Consider the following 26,705-nt stretch of genomic DNA (forward strand, 5'->3'; position numbering starts at 1 on the left):
GACAAACTTTTTAAAGCTCGTCTACAATTCACTCGAAGTCGAAGCTAAATCCGGCAAGACTTCATACGGGAACATCTCCGTTCTCTCAGACTCTCTACAATGGAGAGTCACAAAATCAGTTGCTGTACCACAGTGGACGACGTCGTTTCGAAGTTACCACTTCAGCTGATCAAATCGGAGATCATCCCTCCGGTACCGAACCGATCAAAATATCCTTCCGAATTCGAGCCAGCAATTGACTGGCAGCCGAACTTCGCTGGCTACTCATGGATCGCCTATGGTGCCTCGTCTCTCCTCGTCATACGTCAATTCCCCAACCCTCTATCACAAACCGAGACTGTAATCGGCACAGTTTTTCGGCAGGTTCTCGAGCTGTCAATCGATGGCACTGGCACTGTTTCCGCCGTCGCTTGGTCCCCGGTAACGCCTTCTTCTGGAGACCTCGCTGCTGCACTCGATAACTGCATTGGATTGTTCTCTTACAACTCTGACGCTTCTCATAGTAAGTTTTAATTTTCTGATCTCACTCTCGAATGTGTACAGTAGTTTGTTGTGTCATTGATTACTTTGCTACACTTCATTTGTTAATTACAAGAATCTCAACGAACAACCGTTGTCAAATGGGATCTCCGGATCAAGCAATATGAGTGATACATTTATACGTGAGTGTGCATGTTACGAGAATGTCTTTGATATTTTTTTTTACAACAGGAGCAATTGTGTTGGTTTTTGTGTCCTCTTGAGGCAATTTGATTACATTTATTATGTCCCTTGGGAGTTGTAGAAGACAATGGAGAGTAAAATTCAATAACTACGTCTCATTCACATATTGTTTAGGATCTGCTTGCTGAAATCTTTAATGTCATTCTGCTTATTTGGGTCTATTTCATTCCAATACTAAATTATTTTTCTTTTAAGTCAAATAGGAGTTCCTGAGAATCAGAGATTAAAGCTGGATGAAAATCATTGACTAATAAAATGGTTCGGAAGGATGTCAAACTTGGTGAAAGCATGTTTTTTTCATAAAGAGTTTTTTTCCTATGGTAGGTTACATAGTGAGAGCTGTGTTTCATCTAAATGAAGTTGGCAAATGAAAAAGATTACAACAGCTTTAGTTGGATCCTACGAGCTAAACTAAAAAACAAACTGTTTAGGTGGTGATCCAGTTCCGAATGGGTATGAATAAGGAACTCTAAGCACTTGTTTTGCAATCATTAATTACTACTGTTGGTCAATTGGATCTTAAGTGTCTCTCTCCCATTTCTTCCCTTCCCTTTTAGGTGTATAAATTTATTTACTCATATTCAGGTTCTTTTTGTTGGAGCCAGACATCAACGCTAGTACAATCCACAAAGGTAGACTCAATCACATGGACGGGGTCAGGAGATGGGATAATTTCAGGTGGCATTGAATTGATCTTATGGAGAAAGACAGAGAGGTCATGGGAAATAGCTTGGAGATTTAAACCAGAACTGCCTCAGACTCTAATTTCTGCTACTTGGTCAATTGAAGGGCCTTTTGCTGCTGCACCTCCATATGGATTGCACTTTGAAGGTTCGGGTTCCCATATCCATGCTGGAAACAAATGTGTTTTGGTATGCCAAAGAGATGCTGATTCCAGACATTTAGAAGCTATGCTGCCACACCCATTACCTGTTTCTATGATTCAGTGGAGACCATCTACAGTTACACAGTCAACTAGAGATGGCAGATATTCAAGGAGGTTGGTGTTATTAACATGCTGTCTAGATGGAGCTATAAGGCTCTGGACTGAGATTGATGATGGGAGGGTTAGAAAAGTTGGCAAGGATGGTAATGAACACAAAATGACTAAATCCTCTTTTCGTGTTGTCGCTGTAGTTGAGGTAAACCAAGCATTAAATGGAAGGCTAGGGTTGGATGTATATGTAAGATGGGCAAAAGATATTAGTGGTATAATAACTGTTAATGGGGAAGCTGTGTCTTATGCTTCATCAGATGAACATCAACATGGCAATGCTGGTAGGTGCGAATGGTTAGTTGCTGTAGGTCCCCAAACAACACTGACTTTTTGGGCTATTCATTGTCTCGATGATTTTTCTCCCGCAAGAGCCCCAAGGGTAACGTTGTGGAAAAGAAAAGAATTGAACAGTCCTAAAGAGATGCCAAGGGGATTGCTCTTAAATAAAGTCTTTATCATGAGAAATCAGGTCTTTGGTCCACCAACGGTATGTTCTTTTATTAATCTATTACCAAGTAACTATCTAGCCTGGATGCAATTTTATTCCACAAAATTCCCCAGCGGTGCAAATGTATCTTCAGAACTGATTAGCACAGAAGATTCAACTCCAACTAAATGTCAGACTGAAGGTTTATTATCATTATGTGCAACGGGACTTTCAAATACGGACAGTCACAGCAATAAAATTCTGCAGGTAGCAGTTCATCCTTGTTTGTCTGAGTTGGAAATTGCTTCCTCTCTGGACACTGATGGAAAGCTCCTTTTTTGGTTGTTTTCTTCTGCTTCAAATACTATTTTGGCCCTCCCAACTTTGAGTCCATCTTGGAAACTTTTTGGGAAAAGTGCTACTGCACTCCCTCAACCCAAGTATACAAGCTTAAGCTGGGCTCCTACTCTGTTAAGTGAAGAACGAATTCTCGTGATTGGGCATGCAGATGGAATAGATTTCTTAGTAGTTAAGGCTGTGAAAACTGAGGAATTGGAAATGGTTTGTCACAAAATATGTACTATACCACTTACTGCTGGAAGTCAAGAACAGGGGCCGGACAGCGTCTTCTCAATTCCTTTGCCTTCCACTTGTAACAAAACCTTCATTTCCAATAGCTTTTTGCTGTTAGCTGTGTGGAAGAAAGGCTTTCAGGCTTTATCGTGGAAAATTTACCTTCATCACTATGATTTGTCTGGAAGTTGCTGTGGGTGCAGTTTTGACAGTAATAACACCTTCCAGAACAATATATGGAAATTTGAGAGTAGTTATTCTGGCAAGGCATACATTGTCTCTGTTGAACCTTGTTCATCAGTTTTTCCAGACCCTCATCACCGTGATAAAATTTCAAGTTATGCTGTGATCTGTCCCACAAACTCTGGATTCAGTGAAGAGATTTTTGCTAATAATTTGTGTAGCAATTACTTTGCTTATCATATGGTTACTGGTTGTGTTGATGGTAGTTTGCATTTATGGAGAAGCGTGCCTGCTCTGAGCTCGAATTCTCAGTGGGATCTTGTTGGTATGGTTGCTATGCATCAAAGCCCTATTTCGGCTATGTCTGTAAGTTTCTGTGGCCGAAAGATTGCAACTATCTCGAAAGAAGGTCCATTAAGTACTTCTACTACTATTCATATCTGGGAATGTGTGCGTGTTGAGGGTGCTGGCAGCTTTATACTAGAAGACACTTTGTATTTTGATGCAGATGTTGTCGCTTCAAATTGGTTGACGATTGGGAATGGCCAGTTTTTACTAGGTGTTTGCTCAAGAGATAAGTTGAATGTGTATGCTCAAAAGAGATGTGGAGGTCAGTGCAATTTGGAACTGGAAACATCATTAGAAGAAAACATTTGGGTGTGTATTGCAGCAAGTTATACTAATCCAACCATTCAGGACTTCTTTTGGGGACCCAAAGCCATGATAGTGGTTGTTCACGATCAATACATTTCTGTCTTTAGCAAGTTCTCATATTTTATGGACAAGAAACTTCTGCCGCAGCTTGGTGGAGAATTTTGCGAGGAGAGTTCCGCCTGTCACTATGGTTCTAATAAAGTGCCAGTATTCTATGGTCATGAAAATTGTGACAATGCACGGTGTCAGTCTGATTTCCAGTTGAAAATGGAAGTGGTGAATGAGACTTCACTGTTTAGTAGTATGACAAAATCTAAAGAAGGCTTTACGTCTGTTAAAAATGGGATTTGGAGCATTTTAGAGATAGCAGAACTTGTAGGAGGATCTCTTCCTCTTGTTCACCCAGAGGCATTTCTTGTTAACTTACTTTCAGGTACTTATGAATTTTTTGATGCTCTTTCTGCTCCCCCCTGTCCCAAACTCAAAATACCCAAGCACCATCTTCTTTTTCTTCTTTGTCATAGAAGATGTCTTAAATATGATATAGGCGAACCATTTGTTGTGTTTACGAATTCGTTGTGCATCAAAGAAACTAATTTGGGGTTGTCTGCTTTAGGAACTGGCATGTGCATCCTGGAATTAAATGCTTTTGTATCTAAGCTTCTAGACCAAATAATTAGCAGATTCTTGACAACTAAAAGCTGAAGTACACTCTTTACTCTTTAGTTAGTAAAGCCAAACATTTCTTGTAGCATACAGTTTGAATGAAATTCTCCAATGTTAATTGATTTAGTTTCTTGATATGTATTTAAGGTTGCGAATCCTTATGTCGGCATTAGATATCATTTTGTAATAATCATGCACATTTTGACCAATGGCTCTTATTGTTTATCTTATAGGCTTTCCTTTTCGTTTTTGAAATAGGAAACAAATTTCCTTGTCCTACTTGCCTTACAAATGAGCACGTCTATCGGTCTGTCCTTCCTTTTAAGTATTTTCTTTGATAAATGATAATATCCTATGTGCTCATTTTGAAAACCAAATATCTTTGTATATTTTGGATATTCTTAACTGAGAATTGAAGTACTATTGAAAGTTTATGAAAGTAATGACATGTTGCCTTTCATTTTAAAGTTAAAAGCTCGTTCTTGACTGTATTAAGTATCAATTTGATTTGGGAACAAAAATTCGGGAGAAAAAGGTGAAGATGCATTTTTTAGTTAGTTTTGGTTTAAAACTAGTAAATGCATGGAGTTATCATCCTTAGAAGGATAAGAAGTCACTTGATTGAGCTCACTAGGAATAAATAAAATAGGAGGAGAAATTTAATACAATGCTGTTTGGTTCTATTACGTAATATTTGTGCCCCTCTTGATGTAGGAAGATCAGAATTTCTTTAATTTATACCTCATTCTTATCTTTTCTTTTTCTTCTATCGTAAGACTTTTGACAGCATTCAGCAGCAACTCTACTTTAGTTTGGGCAACTGGTTTCCATCTTTCCCACTGCCAAAGTCCGGTCTTGTGAAGGAAAAAAGCTAAATTGATCTTGCATTCTATTTTTATTCCTGGTCTTCTTTTCCAATTCTTTGGCTCTTCTAGTGAAATAATGATGGCAATACTCAGTATTGTGAATTTAAACCAAAGGTGGCTCATTTAAACATTATACTTTGTGAAAACTTTTGAGTTGTGGGCAATTTGGTTAGTCAGATTAAACTGAGTAGATTCCCATCCATAAACAATCATGAGCTTGGGGAAGCCAGGAATGACAACAAAATCGGTGCATTAGCGTACTGCTGCCAAAATTGATTTTGATTTTTGTAGAGCTGTTTGACTTATGGAAGTTCTCATCCTAGTTAGAGAAACATTCTATTTTTTGTTCGTATTGGAGCACTTTTGAGATCCCAACAACAGATTGGATGCTCTTTATAGAGAATCACATTTTTGTTTTGGATTCTCTACTTTTTTTGTAAGCTGAGAATTTCTCCAATATATCAATGAAATTGCCCGTTCATTTCATTGATATAACTCTTCACAAATAATACTTGCATAACATATTTGTGAAAATGAGTCTTAGCAATATTTGGATAAGAGCACCTAATTTAACAAAGACACCCTTGACGTACGATGACTTATTCTAGTAAACAAAAAAAGATCTTTTTTATAAAAACAATATTCATGATAATACAGATATTCTTATAAAATTTTGATTAAAAAGTAATATGGAACTTTTACAAGTATACTAATTAATACCACTCGTTATTAACTTTGTTACCCACAATTCCTGCATATTAGACCCTGTACTATTACTCTTTATTATCTTAATATTTTAGTCCAAGATAATTTATGCCATGAACCTAATGACACAAAGTTTCTTTAAAATTAGAAAGCGATTGTGCTTATTTACTCCTGGAGATGTAGATTCTAAAGCACTTGCTCTCAGGAAACATTTGTATGATTACAAAGTCCGGGAAACTCCTTTTTAGTTGATGAAACTATAAAACTATATGAATCATCAAAAAAGGGCTCTGTATCTCTTCTACCTACATTTGCCTGTTCTGGGTTTTGTTTTCTGTTTGTTATTACTCTTGGAGTTTTTTTTTTTTTTTTTTAAATCCTCACCTCTGTTGGTCACAATGAATATTTTATCGTACCGTTCTTTTTCAGCTTTATCTTTCCTACTTGCCTGAAAATGCAGCTAGGTTTGTCTACCATGAGAAGGTTGTTGCCAATTTGTATCTCATGTGCTTATGTTGTCATCATGAAATTCCAGTCATTCTATTGGACTGAATCATACTTGCTAGTCTGAGTTTGACCTCACGGTTGTGTGTTCCAAATGTGTATAGGTAATTGGAAACGTTCATATGTAGCTCTGCAGTGCCTCAGTAAACATGTAACTTCCACAAAGTTATCCACGAAAATATGCTGCCTTCGTGCCTTCAGTGATTTAATATTTCCCATTTCGTTGTCAAACTATCTGGAAGGAAATGTTTTGTTAAGTTCTGGTGAGAAGTCATTTCAATGGGGTGGACCTTCAGATTCCTCAAGCTGGGGATATGCTTCATCTGATAATGCGTTCTCTATCTCTTCAGCAAGATCTGAAATAACTGACTTTATAGAAGCCGTTGATAAACTTCAGAATTTGGCAACTATATCTGCCACTGAAATAATGCAAATGCGTGCTGCTGTTCATCTTCTCGATGAAGTTAGCAATATGCAGTCCACTTCTGCTTATAATAGCCTTGATGGACCTGGTCGTAGGTAAGTCTATGTTAGAAGCCTAGAATACATAATCTTCCATTCTGTGTGAACGTATTGGTATGAAAAGTTTGTAAAGGCTCAAACATTCTTTTTATGGTCAATTTTCTCTTTGTATTCCATAATTTTTCAATATTTGTATGCTATGATATCAACTAGAGAAGTGTAGCTTTTGGCAATCATGAACAACATATTCCAACTTTTTTCTTGAGATATATATGTAAAGGTTTCAATGATGCTATGTCCTGCTTTCCTATGCTTGGGATGGAGTTTGCAAAAGCTGTAAATGGGTGATATATGTGGATAAAAATCCAATCGTCTACTACATGTCAATATTCCCCGATAGATAAGCTAAGACTTTTTGTGGGTATTTCTCTGCTTCATGGTTGTGGGGACAATTTTGGGTACAATTGCAAGGGACGATGATTATACTAAGTTCCGTTTTTTGTTTCATGTCATGGCTGTAGTATGAGATGGGTTATTCTCATGTAAGGATTCAACTTAGTTGTACCCTGACAATCTCAGTGCTTCCTGGTAGATAATTTGTGTGGATCTAATATAATAACTAGAGTAATGAACATCCTAACATTCGTGTAGATATAGCTCAACTCATCAAAGTTGACATTTTTTTCATGAATGCGTTATCCTCTATTAATTTCAATGTTCGGTAGGAGTATTTTTGGTTTGGTCAGAGACTTGTATGTCAATAGGGGTAAGTGTGAGTTTCGGAGAACCTCTAGTTTTAGAGAACACCTAATTATTTAGTATTAGAATGAAATGTAAATGGGCCATGAAGAAATGGAAAAAAGACATTGAAGGATTAAAATTTCTTATCTTGGCCATTTTCTTCTAAAGGGACCAATAAAAAATGAGGTATAGACAAGATATAGCATTCATTCGTGTCTCTCCTTACTAAGGAAAAGCAGAAATTTGAACATTTTGATGAGAACAGGATAAAAGGTCTCCTATCGCCTTGCATCAGATTGGATGAATTCAACAAATTAAAATTTGACATTATTTTTAGAGGGGAATGGATTCAGTGGATTCATTTAGCCGATCCAACTTGTTTGCTAATGAGGCCTAGTTGATTGATTGAATAGTGAATTCATCTCGACTAAAGTTAAAGTTAAATTGCACGTTTTGTATTTCACTGCGAGGTTTTGCTTCTCAAATGCACTGGTTACTCTAAATGTTGTTCACATTGTCCTGTCTCCCTTCTTTAACTAGTTTTTTGTTTCAGATTCGTTCTTATGCGAGCATAAACACGCTCTCGGTCTCTCTCTCTCTCTCTTACACACACAAACAGTGTTCTCATTTTCCTTCTCCAATGTCTCCATTCATTATTCACCAATCATTCTTGCAATGGTGGTTCTTTCCTTCGTGGAATTATATATAATTATAAAAAACAGCTTTTTATGTAAGATTGGAGCAGAATTGTTCCTCTTTTCAGCTTAATACACAGAGGAAAAAGTAGCAGATGATCTAGGTGTCTTGTATCACTCTTCCTTTCAAACACCCCATCAACCAGTTGATATCTAACTCTTTTTCTCTGTGGTGTTTTTACTACTGATTTTTATTTCTTGCCCAAAAAGATGAAGTTTGTCAAAACCAAATGTTCAAACACTAAAGGCTTTATCAAAAAAAAAAGAAAAAACACTGAATGAAATTCAGATTCTTCTCTTCTTAGTGTGTGCAGTGATATCTTTAAATCTTTTATATCAACATTCAAATAATTTGATGGGATTGTAGGGTCTATACTGTTGGCATACTACTGGTATATGGAGATTTCCCCAATATCAATAAAATAGTGACTCTTCTCTCATGGTCGTTTTTTATTCATTATCACTCAAATCATTTTTTTCCTATCTTGCACAGTAAATGAGAGGACATGGAGTCATGCAGAAAGTTTTATCTTCAGTTATAGTTGCTTCTAATTGAATTATCATTTGTTGATGCTACTCTTCTTTTCTTCCTAGGTTTTGGGTTTCAGTGAGGTTTCAACAGCTATATTTTGTTCAAAGATTTGGCAGACTGCCATCAGAAGGTGAGCTGGTTGTGTACTCGGGACTAATTGGATGGGCTTTCCACTCTGACTGCCAAGATAATTTGTTTGATTCTCTATTATCTAAGCAACCGACTTGGCAAGAAATGCGTGATATGGGTGTTGGACTATGGTATACAAGTGTAGCACAACTGCGACTGAAGGTATATATTTTCATTAAGATAATGTTTTCAATTGTAGCATGATTAGTGAGGTTGGTCCAGTGGTGCGAGGACTTCATTTCTTACCAAGAGGTTGGGAATTTGAATCACCCAGGGACCAAAGTGGAAAGATGCAACTGTGGACTCTTGGACGGGGGGATTTGGGGGTAGGAATGTAGGGATTATCCATATAAAAAAGGATCAGCTGTATCTTCTTATAGTTATCTTTTCGGGAGGTGCAGTGCAGTTCTAGAGAAATAAACAATTCCACATCTCCAACATGACAACGTGAAATGGATCCCCAATTAGTTTTTGGGAACATTGCTCTACATTTCTTAATTTTCCTTCCTTTCTCAAACTAGTCAGCCCAATTTTCTTTCCTTCCTCTATTGCTGGTCAAGAATGAGTCTTTCGAAAATTAAAATCTTCTTTCTAGCTTTTATCATTCGCTTGTCCATGTTCGTTCTTACCTTATTACGCGCACCATCCTCTACTTTTTTCATCAATTATTAATGTTAGAAAAATAATGAAATCTGTCATCAATATGTTTTTGATAAGGTGAAACTGTTAGGATTTTTAAAGAAGGATTGAGTCATGGGACGATGAACAAGAAAATCTAAATCAATTGACTTCGACTCTCTTTCCTTTGTTTGAATTCCTAGACCGACCTATTTTTTATATTACTTCAGCTCGTTGAAGGGAGACTGATACCTTAGAGTTAAATGGAAGAGAGAACTTTGATCTCTTGTTTTTGGTTAAATACAATTTAATGATTTATTCCTCAGAAACCCTTTTAAATAGGAGTCTTATTACAACAATAGGAAGTCTGATCCTTATGAAAGTAGGAAATCTAAGTGCTATTCCAGTCTAATAACTATAGCTAAACCTAATCCTTATGAAGCTTTGAAACATAAATCCTATTTTAGAGTAATAAAGAAAGCTACTAAAAATATCATTAAATGCTTAATTTAATTGGCTTCAATGCATCCACAACATTACTCCCCTCACGTTGAAAGAGATGTCCTCAAGCTCGCATTTCAGGGGAAGTCATCCGGAACTTATGGAATATTGTCGTCAACTGAATCATGCAATTCCAACTATAAAAGTCGTTTGCACTGGTGAGTGGCTGGATATTGTTTGTCACAATTATAGCATAATCCCTTAGTTCTTCTCTCTGCCATTTCTGCACGAGTTAATCGTTTGGCAAAAGGGGTTCGGTTGCTGGTCTGGGTATTAGCCGAGGTAAATGAGTCGACTAAATTAGTATCATATTGCAAGAAGTATTGATTTTTGAGTATACCATGCAGTTATGAGTAAACAACTTTTCTTCCATTGGAGAATGAGTGGTAAAAAATCTTCTTTTAATACTTCATTCACGTGAGTATGGACTTGTAGGACCACTAGAAAAGAGGCCAATCTTTAGTTCCAGGATTTGGTTCTATGGAAAAGGTAGTACATTTATGGTTGCGGGACCACTAGAAAAGAGGCCAATCTTTAGTTCCAGGATTTGGTTCTATGTCAAAGACTCAAAGGTAGTACATTGATGGATGTGTGATAGGTGCATTCCTGCCTATGGTGAATCTACTTTAATATATAAGTGGAAAAGGATTAAGTGTCGGGCCAATTCTTCCACCAAGTTTCATTGCGAGAATCAGAGGATTTTTCTGTAATCAAAAAATAAAAAGGGGCCATCTTTATTGAGTTTCACTGTTTTGTTCCTTATCCATGATTCATTGTGGCAATTGAAGTTAACATGCTGTTCAGTCTTATAGTAGAATGTTATCTCAAAAGCTCCACGTTGAATTACAGCTACTACTATTGCTCTTTCCTCTGAAAAGGATGAAAGAATTGGGAACAATTAATGTCTTATATTGTTAGCTTTCATTTCCCCCTCTGTATTTGGCTGATCAACTTTGACACGGGTGGGTTTTGTGTAGATGGAAAAGCTGGCAAGACAACAATATTTAAAGAATAAAGATCCCAAGGCATGTGCACTTCTTTATATTGCTTTAAATAGACTTCAAGTATTGGCGGGCCTTTTTAAGATTAGCAAAGATGAGAAAGATAAGCCATTGGTGGCATTTCTTTCACGCAATTTTCAGGTATCATCAAACATCTGCTACTTTATTTGTATGCCTGGTACAATTATTTTCAAAGAATTGTTACCGAGTTTTTCCAATTCTTTTATGCATGAGTTTTAACCATTTATGTTGAATCTTTTCTTAAATTTTCTTTTTCACTATTGCTAAAATTTGGAAATTATTGTTACCTAGTTTTGACGAATTTATGGTTGTTATCAATTTATCTTGTGCAATGTCTTTTTGTGGCCTGCATTTAGTAGTATTTGTATTAATATGGTAAAGCAAATCTAATAACCTTTTCTTTTTCGGGTGCGAAGGGGACGAGGTTCTAAATGAAATGACGTAGTCTTAACTTTATATTTCTTGTGCCTTCTCTTAAATTTACGTATCTTTTGCCTTCTCATGTATACTTCTTGTAGTTCGTCTTTCACAAGATTCAAATTGGTGGTTTCTTGAGTACCCTTAAATGCCTCAACTCTTAATAGATGAAGAGCAACACATATTTTTTAATTAGTTCGTTTTCAGTCGCGTTTACCTAAATCTGTTTTGAAATGTTAAGTCCTCATGTGAAACTGTTACTCTAATTTCAATTTTGTTTGTAATGCAAGTTTTAGTTTTCAACGTTTAGTTGCTTAGAAATTTTACTGATTCCCTCGTCAGGAAGATAAAAATAAGGCTGCTGCTCTAAAGAATGCCTTCGTCTTACTGGGGAAACATCAGTTGGAGCTCGCGATTGCTTTCTTTTTGCTTGGAGGAGATACAACATCTGCTGTCACTGTTTGTGCAAAGAATCTCGGGGATGAGCAGCTTGCTCTTGTTATTTGCCGTCTTGTTGAAGGTTACGGTGGAAAATTAGAGCTTAATCTTATTTCGAAATTCCTCCTCCCGTCTTCTCTTGCCAAAGGTGACTACTGGCTTGCAAGTGTTCTGGAGGTATTCAGCAAGAAATCTAGTTTAGTTTTCGATAAAGTGATACTTTAATTCTAAAGGATTGTGTTTGTAGATCTAGTTCCCTTGTTTGTATATTTATTTTAAGTTCTTTTATTTGCAGTGGATGTTGGGGAAGTATTCACAGGCTTATCTTAGAATGCTTGCTTACCCAATGGGGTCTTTGAATAGTAAATGGATAGTCTCATCCCGTCAACCTGCCTTCATAGATCCAAACATTGGAGACTTTTGCCTAATGTTAGCAGCCAAGACTACCATGAAGAATGCTATTGGGGAGCAAAATGCTGCTTCCTTGAGTAGATGGGCGATCTTGATGAGGGCCACTGCCTTAAGCAGATGCGGACTGCCTGTAAGTTCATCGATTTTTTTTTGTTTTCCTAAAGTTTGGGGATTCACAAGCTTTCTTATTTTTTAGATTCTGCTCAAGCCTCAAGGATTCTGAGATCATAAATTTTTATGGCCCTCTTTGAGATCTAGAATACAGAACTGATCTAACTTTAACTCAATCCAAAAATTCTTGTTCAGCTCGTGATTAGGTGAAACATTTTTCTTGATGAAATCGTTCTGCTATTTGGCTTTCTTAAAATATTAATTTAAAACCAAATGGGGTTAACTGACTTACATGATTGGAGGTTCTTTCTTGAAAAAAAAAACATTTTCAAGAAGATGACTCGCATAATTGGAGGTTGTAATTCATTTTCTGCTATAGTTTTTTCCATTACTGCTCCATATAACGCGTTTACCAATATGTAAGCATGCTTTTGGTCTTTGCTACACATAAATTTCCAAACACCGATCAATGCCTTAACCTCATACTTTTAACTGTCACATTGGACGTGGTTCCACTTGCATTCATTTGAGGTGGTAAATTTGAGTTTTTCTCAACTGAGGAGTGCCTCCGATCACTTATTTTCTTTTGGTGCACCCATAGAGTTCCCAATTATATAGAAGATTGGGTGGAGTTTGTTGGAAATCATTTCTTTTTATAGATTCTCTACCCTTTGGCATACCCCTTGTAATACGGCCAGATGTTTGTCCATGTTTATGAATGAAAATATGTTGATTAAAAAAACTGTCACATTTCACCGTCTTCGAGTCCCCTTGAACTACTTGGAAATGATTTTGTTGTAAAGCATTCTCTTATAATAAATCCATCAAAAGATTTCTCTCATAACAAAATCGGTTAAGGTCCCTTTCCAATGTAACCTAAGTTTTGGTGAATTCGTTGACCTAGATTAATTCTCTTTTTCAAGTCACTGCATAGCTTATAGTATTCATGTATATAATATACTTCCTCCTCCCATTTTAGTTGTCATGTTGCGCTTTTCGAAAGTCAATTTAACTAATTTTTAAAGTTAAATTATATTCCTTTAACTCAATATTATTAAGTAAAAAATTAGATATTCAAAAACTATACGAAAAGTACTATAAGTTACAATTTTTTTTCATATCAATATGATAAAAAAATATATCTTAAAATGTTAATCAAAGTTCATATAGTTTGACTCTCAAAAAGGAAATCATGACAAATAAAATGGGACGGAGGGAATATGAATTAGTAATGTATTTGATATTATAGAACTGAAAACAAAATGCATTGGATATGTATAAAATGATTCTCTATTGCAACTCCAATCTAGATCATCTTTTTCATGTCAGGTATTGCCTGGAGAAAACTCGATTTCGAAATCAGGGCTGATCTAATTTATCTAACAATTTTATTTTTAAAAAAACATGGCTTTAATTTTTATAAAGCTAGAATTTGGTTAATGTGCTAAATCCTACTGAAAGCAGATTAAGTTCCGAAATACCACGTCACAGGTGATGGTAGGATGGCCTATTTGCTGATTAGTGTTTGAACTGTAACTGCTGCGATCTTTCTACTGACGTGACTGTTCGGCATCAAATTGGAACACATTGACTTCTATGTTACCTTTTGTCCTCCAAGTCCAGTTTATTTAGAGGTTTCTCCTGCAATATCCCTTAAAAGAGACAGTATACCTTAATGTTATTGCATGTCAGGTGACCCTCTCGTCCAGTGTCCATGTGACCATGTTTATGGGTGTACTATTATATGTTCATTTTAATTAGACACTTTTTAAAGAAGGACTAATAGTTTTTCTATTCCTTTTCTATGGAAGCTTGAAGCTTTGGAATGCCTTTCATCTTCTGTGAGCGCCACTGGTGATTCAAATCGACGAAATGTGCCTGATAATATGGACTCTGGATGCCTGCATGAAATGCTGAGTGCAATGCTAAATGAAAATTCATCAAATTGGCTATCATTGGATGTGGCTTTTCAGATAGATTCACATATGAGATCAGATTTGTCTATGCAATACATGTCTAAGATGTTAAGAAGACATCCAAGTTGGGTAGACAATCATACGACATGTCTTCAGGAGCACATGTATACTGTATCTGAGAATCAAGAATACAAGCTTTTACTTGAAGCTTTTCAAGATGAATTGATGACTACAATTTCATCCTTTCAACTGAAGTTCTCCTTAAGTCCTCTGCATTGTATTTACTCGGTATATACTTATTCATGGAACTAATGTTATGTTTGCAGTTTTTGTTTCGCGAGGACTAATTGTCTTTTTTTCTTTTTGCCCATGTACAGATCTGTTTGTCATTTTGCAACCACGGTTTGGCGTATGTAGGATGCCACTTGTTGCGAGACTACATAAATAGATATCTGTCAAGTGAGCAAGGGGGTGGACTTGATGGTTGCTCGTTGTATCCTTGCCTCCCAGATCTATTTCTTGAAGTATCTGCAGAACTATTTTATATTTTTGCAAGATACATCATTATGTGTAGCATGGACTGTTTCTACTTGAAGTCATTCACCTTTAGGAGTAATAGAGCTGATGAAAACATCTATTGTGCCATTCTAGAGCTGTACAAGAGGAGATTATGTTGGTCATTCTGGTGTCTTAGAGCCATGATGCAGTACTCTTCTGTTTCTTGTACAGAAAATGTTGTAGGGACACATTTTACTGTCCTTGATTTGTCAGAGTATCTTTTACTGTTTGCATCTGCTTGGGTACAAAGGAATTTTAGTGATCTTATCTTGATTATGAAACCTCTCTTGATGGCAAAAACTTCAGATGAGACAGACATAAAGGACATACAGAAACTTCTTCGTGAGTCTCTCGAAATGATGGCTTCTGATTTACCTATTCATGCTGCTGGATCTTCTGTTCAGAACAAGAATCAAATGCCACAAGCACAATTTGGGGATCTCATATTGTCAGCTCCGCAAGAGAGATGGCATGTCATGGTTGCTTTCTTTTGGGGATATGTATCTAGTCTTTTAAAACACAAGTTAGATCTGTTATGTCCGGAACTTAAAGAAAGTGGTTTGTTTCTACCTCCAGGCGGACATCCCAGTATATCTACTTCTTCAATTTTCGTAAATGCCAACAATGTCTCTACCCATAATGGGATGGTTCCAGGACTTCTGGCTAACATACTAAAGGTTACATGCGCTCACATCTCTTCTTATTGTGTGAATCAGTTTGCATCTGTCCTGCTGGAGAGCATAGATCCAGGTGCAACTACACTTTTCTGTTTTGAAGATCATCAGTCCCATCATAAAGCCCCAGATACTAAACTTAGTCCTAGCAATAGTGATCTAGATAAGGTGACTGGTGAAGATGAATTATCAGTGTTTGAGGTGTTATGGGATTTTTGTTCTGAGCTTAAGAAAGTTAATCAGGATTTTGTGCTTCAAGACCAGAAATGTTTACAGCATACCTTGCAAAAGTCCTTTAAAGGATGGAGTGAAATGTACCCCAGCATTGTGAGGGAGTGTGAAGTTGACGAAACTTATGACAGAGAAGAAAGGCTTGGTAGTCCAAGTAGCACAGCTGGATCTCCTCTTGCTTGTTTGTCGCCAAATAATCATCCTTTTCAAAGTTTTGGGGGAAAAGATACTCACCATGCAAAAAAGGTTTTGCCATTCCGTAGTCCGATAGAGATATATAAAAGAAATGGAGAGCTTTTGGAGGTAATTCTTCTCCTAAACCTTTATATTGTTTTGCAATTTTTTTATTCTTAGAGACCGGTAAATTTTATAGAAGATTTTCTTCATGAAGCTAACAATTGCAACTCTCCTATATTTGAGCAGGCTTTGTGCATCAACTCCATTGATCAACATGAAGCTGCTCTTGCTAGCAATCGGAAGGTTAGATAGTGCTTGTGGGGCTTCTTTAGCTCTCTGTTTTCTTATGCATCTGTATTTGAAGTTTCACTAGTGTTTAGGGTGCATTTGATACATCATTTTGTCGTAAAAAATCGACGTGTGGCTTACTCCAGAGTTACGTTAAGATCATTAAGGGTGTGAGTATGAACCAATTTTTCCATGTTTGGTTGGTAAAAAATTTTGGAGAACATTTTCTCTAGGTCACTAGTTTCCTAAAAATGAGGAAATGACTTCCCTAGTTGAAGTATAAAAAACAAGTTCCATAAGTGATATTCCACTTTTAATTCCCATCCCACCCCCACCCCCATAACCTCCACACGCCCACACCCCACCTTACCCCACACCCATCTCCTTGAGTATTTCCCTAGATTATATATAAATGCTTTCGGATAATACTTTTTTGCTTACCAAACACCAAAAACAAAAAAAAAAGAAAACCATTAATTTTCAAGGAAAAATATTTAACATCCAGCTCTTAGTTGAATACTTCAAAAAAAAAGGTCTTGAAATGCACAAGTAAAGTGAATAACAAAATAGTCTCTGTTGTCCTTATATGAAAAGCTGTTGGTTAGGGTAGAGGATAGCTTTCCATATAATTCTGTTTGGATTCCTAAAGTGCTGAGATGTGTTTCTTCACTTGATTAGCTGCTAGGGGGTGATACTGACGGCGGAATATCTCAGGAAATGGAAGGTTGTATGCATAAGATGGTGTTTTCTTTGTAAGGAAGGAGGCAAAGATGTGGATCATATTCTATTATATTGTAAGTTGTCAGCGAGGTTATGGTGGGATATCTTTAGATGGTTTAGCGTTTCTTGGGTAATGCAAAGATATGTGAAGGAGTTAAATGTTCTGTTGGAAGAGTGGAACTAGGAGAAGAAGGCATAAGTCGTGGAATCTTACTCCTTTTGCCTTGATGTGGACCATTTGGAGAGAGAAATAAGAGAGGTTTTTTTTTTTTTTGGGGGGGGGGGGGAGGAGAGAGAGAGAGATGAGTTTTGCTCAATTGAGGACTAATCTTCGTTCCCTTAATTTCTTGGTGGCGCACCTATATAGTTCCTAATTGTATAGAGAATAGTGTCACGGACTTAGACTTCAACTAAGACCTCCGTGCGGCACTTGACAACTTACTCATCAAGTGGCGGGTCATAACAATAGGATGTCTTTTGGGGAGGACCATAATTGTTGGTCTCTCCTTTTTTGGTAACATCTTGTATACGACCAAGACGGCCTTGTTATTATTAATGGAACTGTTACTTGATTTAAAAAAAAGTAAAGCAGGGGTAATCTAACATATTTGGGTTGAGGAAAATGGAGATGTTAAACTGATTTTACTGCTTGTTTGTGAAACTTGTAGAGCATGCTACATGATTATCATGAACTTTGAGTGGTATACTTGTGATACAAGATACACATAAGTGAATCTAAAGATTCACACGGTATCTTTTCATGTTTTCTATATCCAACTTGTTTTTTTCTTTTTCCGGATCATGTAATGTAAATATCCAATTCATTATATGGTTTAGGAATATGAATTGTACAAATTCAGTTAGAGAAAACATAATCCTGGGGTGTCTTAAATGTGTCTCAACTGTTACTTCAATAGAATTTTTTTTTTGAGGCTTCTCATGAACTGTGTAACTTTTTTCCAAATTCATTTCATTGTGTTGTAAAATATTATGATCTCATTTGCTAATTAAAGCAAGTAGGCGGAAAGTATTTTGCTTGTGAGATATTTATTGATTGAGCTGCCTTTTGATATTATTGTAATGTTCAGGAAGTATCTTGCTTGTAGAACATTCTCAACAAATGCCTATTATGGAGGACCACTAAAACTTAAAGTTAAGTTCTACAAAATGGTGGTTAGACCGACTATGTTGTATGGGGCGGAATGGTTGACTAGTTAAGAACTCTCATATTCAGAAGATGAGAGTGGCAAAAATAAGGATGTTGAGGTGGATATGTGGACATACTAGGAGAGATAAGAATAGGAATGGTGACATCCGGGATAAGTTGGGAGTGACCTTCGTGGTGGACAGGATGAGGAAAGTGAGATTGAGATAGTTTAGACATATGAAGAAAGATGTGTAGATGTCCCAGTGAGTAGGTGTGAGAGGTTGAAATTGGTGGGTTTAAGTAGAGGTAGAAATAGGCAGAAAAAGTATTTGGCAGAAGTGATTAGGCAAGACATGATGCATCTCTAGCTTTCCGAGTACATGACCTTAGAAGAAAGACGTAAAGATCGCGGATTAGGGTATAAGGTTGGTAGATAGTGGAATGGTGTCTCGCTTTCCTTCAGGTTAGGCTTGGGGGTAGTTTGTTTGGCACACCATATCTGTTTCTCCTTTCATAGCAGTAGTATCAACAGTATTCCCTTAGTTGCTTATCCCTCATTTTCTGCTACTACCTTTTTGTCACGACCCAACCCCGTAGGCCGTGACGGGTATCCAAGATAGACACTCGCGTATACCCCTGTTAACCGTAAGTAAACCTGTTGTATGTTCACATATTGGCACAACCTGTCTCTTGAAAGGGTCACAACTTATCAATAGGCAACATAACACATAAGCCGACGAGGCTATCGTAGCATGTGGGGTCATCCCATTATAAACACATACGCGAGCCGACAAGGCTGCCACGACAAAGGGAACGTCCCAAAACATAAGTCATGTAGACACAATTGAACACACATATATACATAACCCACACACATGTCTACAGACCTCTAAGAATATTAACGGTAACATATGGCAGGACAGGGCCCCCGCCGTACCCCTGAATAAACAAATATATACATCAAAGGTTCAGTACCAAAAGCTAGGCTCCGATACAATGGAGCTCTTTCCAAACTCGCTAAATGGAATCCTAAGTTGGCAGATCCCCAAAACGTGTGTTTGTACCTGCGGGCATGAAATGCAGCCCCTCCGAAAAGAGGAGGGGTCAGTACGATATATGTACTGAGTATGTAAAGCATAAAATACCACAAAGAGATTACAGCTGACATAGGGATGCAGGGGACAAGTATAATAATTAGTAAATCACTATACTTGCATCTTATGAAATAAAGTCATGTATACTATCATTACATACCGTACCCAGCCCGCTAGGGGACTCGGTGTTACAAATACATCATTTCATCATCATAGGCATATATATACTATTAGTGTTGTGGAACGTACAACCCGATCCATGTATATAGCAGGTTAGTGCCGAGGAGCGTACGGTCCGATCCATATATAGTATAATATGCCGAGGAACGTACGGTCCGATCCATACATCATATAATAATGTCGAGGAACGTACGACCCGATCCTTATATAGTAAAATAATGCCGAGGAACGTACGGCCCGATCCATATGCATATATATCATACCCGACCCTCTAGTGAGGGACTCGGTGCCATCATCATATCATCGCATACATATATCATACCCGACTCGGGACTCGGTGAAAATGTAGTGAAGCTGTGCACGATTAACATACCCGGCCCATTATGGGACTCGGTGGAAGATGTATTAACAGCATGCACGAGCAGAGTAGTGAGTAACCATATGCAGGTTAAATCATCATCTGAGACTCCATGAAATAGTCAAGTGAACCGTCACTTGAAGATCAGGGTAGTAATTGTCTTAAGTACCCTCTAAAGGTCACTAGGGATCATATCAAGTGGAGCCTCAGGCATCATAGACGTGCATCAAGATAATGCCACACAGCTTATGCAATCAGAGACATTTATCATCACAGAGCCCTTAGGAATAGGAGCTTACGTACTCAATTATTACTCAACATATAGAAGACTCGAGGGTAGTAGTTCAACTACTCTAAGACCTTTAACATTCAAAAGTGAGTACAAGTCACGAGTTATACTCGGAACCTATAAATGGAATTACCTCCAAACTCATATCATATATCATTTCACTTATATTTAAGACATTTCAAAAGCAAGAAGAGATGGGCTTTACATTTACTACTTTTCATCACATAGAAGACTTGAAAGGCAATAACTCAATTCTTGCAGGAGTTCTAACATCAAGAAGTGGGTAAGAAGTATGAGTCATGCTTGGAGTTTTATGAATGGTATTATCCCCACATTTCATATACAAACCACTTATGGCTAAGACATGCCAAGAGAAAAGAAAGATAGCTTCACATACCTCTTATGGATTAATCGTAACCACACTTGCTTCGTCGCCCTCTGAACCTATTTAACACGAAAGTAATGCTAATATTAATAACCCTCGACTTTCCAGCTTCCATATCTACAATCAATCATCCATAGGAATCATTTCCTTATTCACTTTTCTCGACTAGTCTATTAATTAGTTAAGAGTTAACAGAAATCGGGCAGCATCTCCCCTATAACTCGCCCTATCCGAACTTTCAATTACACCTCCGATTGGCACAGCCATATCAACAACAACAACCAGCAGTTATGTACAATTAGATCACTTCAATATTACGCAATACAAGCTCCAACCAGCTCGCCCAAAACCACGACACCAAAATATGGTTTTCAATCTTTATTTCGCAAAATCTTAACCACACGGAGCGGAGTATCACGTGGCTGCAACCAGCAGCATATATATTCATTCATAGCCACGTTTTCAGCCCTTTAACACACCCAAACTAACTTCAAACACAACACCATGTTAATAACAACACTACTCAACTTTAATCCAACTAAAACGACTTCAATTCCGTTCGTTTACAACGTCAATCATAATTATGCAATTCTCTTACTTCCAACTTCATTTAATACAAGTAATCTTTCCAATACAACACCATTAACTCCAATTCAAAAGGAAGAACCTTACCTTGCCGAAAATTGACCTCGAGAGCTCCTTAACGTGGCTGAAAATTGGTGGGCTGCTCGTTTCACTTTCTTGCTGCCCCAACAAGTAATTTACGCTATTAAACACCTTCACGTGATTGAAGAATACCCTAGATAATTAATTTACGGAGCAAAAGTCGAGGGCTTACCTTGGAGGAACCCTAGCCGTAGCTCTCTTTTCTTTCTCTCAAGGTTTTTCTCTCAATTTGGCTAAGTGTAAGTTGAAGAAATGGAGGATTAGTCATCAATATATATATATACACCCTTCCTTAGAGGGTGGCACGTGTCCCGCCCTTATTGGGCCACCACATCCATGCGTCCATTCCTTGGCTGCCACGTGGCGGGGTGGGGTCCACCCAAGCAGGTGCGTCACCTACTTGGTCCAAGTAGGTGCATCACCTGCTGCCACATGGCCAGTGGCCTCTTCTCCTGCTGCCACGTGTCCTCTTCTCCTTTTCGTAGGTTCGTAATCTCATCTTACTTTAAGAACCTATGTAATCCTTGCTACGTAAGCTCGGTATGTACTCAAGTAGCTTAATTATGTAGGGCATCCAAGTCGGTAGCTTACGTAAGTAGGTCGATTACCACGACTCACTACTTGGCCTCCAACTCCTTTCCAATCCCTCTAACCCTATTTCCAACCATTGCTACTCACATAGAACTTCATAGATAACATGGATCACATGGCAATCTTTTAGAAAAAAAAACATGTTCCAATGTACAAAAGTGCGGGGTATAACACTTTTGTTTCTTGTGCTTCGGTTATTGCATTATTTTGCTATTGCTACTGTTCCTTTTCTCTGAATGTTGTTTAATGTTTTCTCTGTTATTTGCTATGTCTTCTTTACTTCTGTACGTCCTTTTTTATACTGCTCTGAAATGCAATACTTGAGCCGAGGGTCTTTTGGAAACAGTCTCTATGTCTCCACGAGGTAGGGGTAAGTTTTGTTGTCAGACTCTTCAAAATGCTGATGGGTGGGTGTCGTATCCTTGAAAAACACACTAGGATGCGATACTTTTTTCGGGTATGCTGTTGTTGCCTATTTGGCCTGTGACTCTGTGCATTACAGTTCGTCCATAAAGTAAATTTGTTTGTATTTTATTTTTATAGCATCTTATATTTCCCATTAGTCATCTATATTTGTAAAATCAATGGCATCTTTTCCTGATTTGAACTCAATTTACTTCTATCTGATTCAGGGTTTATTATTCTTCAAATGGGAAGATGGTCTTCCTTGTGGAAATAAAGCTGACAATGTCTGGGCAGAGGCTGACTGGCCACATAATGGTTGGGCGGGATCCGAGTCTACACCAGTTCCCACTTGCGTCTCTCCTGGAGTGGGTCTAGGGAGTAAGAAGGGTACACACCTCGGGTTAGGTGGAGCAACTGTTGGCACAGGTTTTATGGCAAGACCTACATTTGGGCTTCCAGGTTATGCCAATATGGGTGGATCGAGTCTTGGCTGGGGGGTTCAAGAGGATTTTGATGAGTTTCTTGACCCTCCTGCCACAGTAGAAAATGTTCGGACAAGGTCATTCTCGACTCACCCTTCAAGGCCTTTTTTCTTGGTTGGATCAAGCAATACACACATATATTTGTGGGAGGTAAAAAGTTACGATCAATAGATTAGTTAGATCTTTTTTGCAGTTGCAACAGCAAGGGCTAATTAGCACTTTGAACAAATTTGGCTCCTATAAGGAATGTGATAAAAGACCTGTAAAATTAGTTTGTATTAGCTAAGAAACACACTCTGTACCAGATCTTCACACAGTGGCACGTTATGTGTGGCCAATTTGTGTTTCCTTTGTTTCTTTTATTGTTCGTAGTCTATTTCCTTTTTATAGTTATTGGCCTGAAATTGAGAACTTGTTTATTCCTTACATACGTGTGTCATTGTTCGTTTCTTAAGACACGGTATTGAGAATAATTTATGATATCTGCAGTTTGGCAAAGATAGAGCTACTGCTACATATGGAGTGCTTCCCGCTGCAAATGTCCCTCCCCCATATGCTCTTGCCTCGGTGTCTGCCGTGAAGTTTGATCATTGTGGTCACAGATTTGTCTCTGCTGCATCAGATGGTACTGTGTGCACGTGGCAGCTTGAAGTAGGAGGAAGGAGTAATGTTCAGCCAACAGAATCCTCTCTTTGCTTTAATAATTATACTTCGTAAGTACCTAAATTGTGTTAACTTTATATTAGGTGGGAAGAAGGGGAGCCTTGGAGTAACTGGTAAAGTTGCTGCCATGTGACCAGGAGGTCACGGGTTCAAGCCTTGGAAACAGCCTCTGGCAGAAATGCAAGGTAAGGCTGCGTACAACAGACCCTTGTGGTCGGGCCCTTCCCCGGACCCTGCGCATAGCGGGAGCTTAAGTGCACCGGGCTGCCCTTTTTTTTATATTAGGTGGGAACTGAGTTTTAGGACCTCTTTAAAATTATACCCAAGCTGAAATTTGGATCAATGGATATGCTCTCTTGCACTTTACTGCCTCGTCACTCCCTACTAACATTCAGCCGATGTAACACACTCTAATTGCCATACAACATAAGCACCCAAAATTATGGGAACTTCCTGGTTAAGTGCTATAATACAGTGAAATTGAGTAGTAGTACCTCCTCACAACTGCCTCCAAGCTGAAATGTTACATTATATGAGGAAAAGGTCTCTTATTTCTTTGGGTGCCTCTCCTCTTCCTAACCACCTCCACGGAACCCTTTAGAATATCCTATGCTGTCCTTGGATGGGGATGAGGGGCTGCAAGTGTTTGACATTATTTCCCCTTTTTCCCTTACTTGGTTTGGTCATGTCCTGTGTCGACTTACAGAACTGCTCTCTTGGTTCATATGTTTGAAACTACAGTGAGCGAAGGTGTTATTAGCGAACTAGATGGACCTAAATCACAGTGAAGGAAGTTGTTTGGAAAGATCTACAATTTCTTGAAATCAACAGATTTAGCTAAAGATAGGGTTGCAATGGGAGGAAAAAAAAATCCTTATAGGTGATTTACTAGTTGGGAATAGGTTTTAGTCTTGTAGTACATTGATTTTGAACCTATTGCTTTTCTAGGAATATTTTGACTTTTTCATACATTTATATGCTAGTAAAAATATAGAGAACTTTCAATCTTATCATTATTATTGCTATTGTTACTAACATTTATATATAAACTAATTTTTTACTTTTATATGTGTTTGGTAATGATGATGACATGAGTTGAGCACTTGAGCTTAAGCAGAGAGACATGGTCAAAGAGGATTCATATAGCATACCCCAGCTTGTTTGGGACTTGGGCATAGTATTTGTTGAACATGCTCTTTCATTGTGTCATTAGTAACCTCCACACACACACCGGGGATTATCAGTTCCATCTAGAACTTTGTTGGCCTGATTTGAAAGATAAAACACTCACACATCTTCTTCCTTGTTTTCTGTTCTCCTACTATCAGCCTTGCTATGCGCTGGTTAAGTTTGTGCTATAATCTCCATCTTGTGCCTTCTTAAAGCCTGCTATGTCCATTGTAATTGCTGCAGGGATGTCACATATGTTACTTCGAGTGGTTCAATCATAGCTGCCGCAGGGTATAGCTCCAGTGGCGTTAATGTTGTCATATGGGATACACTTGCTCCACCAGCAACGTCTCGTGCCTCCATAATGTGTCATGAAGGTTGGTTCCATCGACATTTTTCCTTTTTGTCGATAAATGGGATGGTTTCTAATATTATTTCTAGAAAAAAGGCGTAATGCAGAACTAAGATTATTCTTAAAATGTCAGTCCCATGGTGACAGCAAAAAGAAAAAGCTCTTGTTTAGAAAGCGGGTGACTTTATGAGAAGAAAACATGTGAGTTTACTTGTACACGGGATTATTGGTGGACTATGGAGGAGGGCGATGTGTGTTTGCATCTGTAAAGAGCTAATAAGCTGACTAGCAGTGACTCCATCTTCTTGGCATCAACATATATATAAGCTACTTAAAATCTACTTGTAGTGACTTTTTCTTCAGAACATAAGCAAACCCTGGATAATGGGTCCATTTACTCCGTCAGCTGTTATAAGCTTTTAACTTGCTAAGATTATTGTCCCCCTGCACGTTTCCAGGAGGTGCACGTGCTCTTGCAGTGTTTGATAATGATTTAGGAAGTGGTTCTATCTCTCCACTCATTGTAACGGGTGGGAAAGGTGGTGATGTTGGACTTCATGACTTCCGGTATATAGCTACTGGAAAGACAAAAAGACAGAAGCATACAGAAATTGGTGACCATGGTGTGAATTCCATGGTTGACACGCAGAAGAAAACCGGTGATCAGAATCGTAATGGGATGCTATGGTATATTCAGAAGGCTCACGCAGGTACTGAAACATTTTTACGTGATTGTGGCTGAAAATGCTGTAGAAAGTTGATTGGCAGTACATAATGAGATCTTTCTCTACTTCTGCTTTGTATTGTGAAGGGAGTGTTACCAAAATATCTACCATACCACATACCAGCTTTTTCTTGACGGGAAGTAAAGATGGAGATGTAAAACTTTGGGATGCCAAAAATGCAAAACTAGTATTTCATTGGCCAAAATTGCATGAAAGGCACACCTTCTTGCAGCCAAGCTCCCGCGGCTTTGGTGGTGTGGTTCAGGTAACCTCTTTGATCATATGTGTTGACAGTGGGAAGAAATAGTACTGAGATCTTGAGCTTGCACAATAAACTGAAGAGATTCTTTTTTCCTCTATTTTCAGGCAGCTGTTACAGATATTCAAATTGTTTCCCATGGTTTTCTTTCTTGTGGTGGAGATGGTGCTGTAAAGTTTGTGATGCTCAATGATCATTTAAGTCTGTGAATAAGTCATGGATTAGTGGCACATCAAAGAACTTTTTGTTGTATGAAGAGTTGTCTGCAGTGGTTTCTTGTTTGTAATTTGCTTTAGGATCCACTTCCATAAGCTCTAATAGTGTGGGTACCATGACTCGACAATGGAAGGATAGACTAGTGATAAAGTTAAAGACCCTCTCTACCTCTAACCATAAGATGGTGCTTTGGGTCTACAAGGGAACAAAGCGGAAAAGGGCCATTGTTGGGCTCCTGGATAGGGGCTACATTTTGGAAAAAAAGAAAAAGTTGGTACTTGTACTCAAAAACTGTTGCCGGTGCATTACCAGCTTATTGTGGTCTAAAACCTTACCATCTCCTGCTGCTGAAGCTCTTTCCATGCGAGAATCTGTATGCTATTGCTTCCAAGATTAAATGAATGCTTTGAGCAGTTACTTGCACTAACGCAATAAAAGACTACTTCCCAGGGGCCTATAGCACGAACTCGCAATTTACTACTAAAGGTGAGTTGAACTAGATAACATAGGAGGAAACGGTACGCTCAGTCTTTCAGTCTAACTGATGTATAGATATGGGGGGATAATTCTGTCTCTATTGTATTATATATCAATCAGGGTTAGTGTGAATTGCCAAAATAGCAACAGGGATTCATGCAGTTCATTTCCACAGTTAATTCTTTTCTTATCTGTAAACATTGTCTCGTAAATTCACCAACTAGATTTGACAGGTTTCCAGTTGGTGGACTCTTGACCTATAGTTTAATTTTTCTCTATGGCTATACGTGTAGGTTGAGGGTTAAAA

At 38.0% G+C, this 26,705-nt stretch overlaps 1 protein-coding gene across 2 annotated transcripts; it reads left to right on the forward strand.

Moving 5' to 3' along the window:
* LOC129886437 (uncharacterized) lies at window positions 1-26,705 on the forward strand. Of its 2 annotated transcripts, XM_055961121.1 has the most exons (16): window positions 15-502; window positions 1,309-3,990; window positions 6,403-6,817; window positions 8,791-9,019; window positions 10,954-11,118; window positions 11,758-12,030; window positions 12,149-12,394; window positions 14,187-14,579; window positions 14,669-16,057; window positions 16,178-16,234; window positions 22,282-22,686; window positions 23,026-23,249; window positions 24,613-24,746; window positions 25,180-25,431; window positions 25,533-25,711; window positions 25,813-26,705. In XM_055961121.1, exons 1-16 carry the CDS (start codon window positions 100-102, stop codon window positions 25,912-25,914), a joined length of 7,548 nt encoding a protein of 2,515 aa, XP_055817096.1. In that variant the 5' UTR covers window positions 15-99; the 3' UTR covers window positions 25,915-26,705. The 2 variants fall into 2 exon arrangements, with proteins under 2 accessions (XP_055817097.1, XP_055817096.1); XM_055961122.1 differs by lacking the exons at window positions 24,613-24,746; window positions 25,180-25,431; window positions 25,533-25,711; window positions 25,813-26,705 and having other exon boundaries at window positions 1-502; window positions 22,282-22,613; window positions 23,026-23,244.

This window comes from Solanum dulcamara, chromosome 4, assembly GCF_947179165.1.
Source record: "Solanum dulcamara chromosome 4, daSolDulc1.2, whole genome shotgun sequence".
Taxonomy (NCBI): Eukaryota; Viridiplantae; Streptophyta; class Magnoliopsida; order Solanales; family Solanaceae; genus Solanum; species Solanum dulcamara.

Excerpts from the sequence above, each read along its gene's own strand:
- LOC129886437 (XM_055961121.1), top strand. The coding sequence starts at position 100 with ATGGAGAGTCACAAAATCAGTTGCTGTACCACAGTGGACGACGTCGTT. Across the intron at positions 12,395-14,186 it reads TAAGCAGATGCGGACTGCCT|CTTGAAGCTTTGGAATGCCT; the intron begins GTAAGTTCATCG and ends TTTCTATGGAAG. Across the intron at positions 24,747-25,179 it reads CTCCATAATGTGTCATGAAG|GAGGTGCACGTGCTCTTGCA; the intron begins GTTGGTTCCATC and ends GCACGTTTCCAG.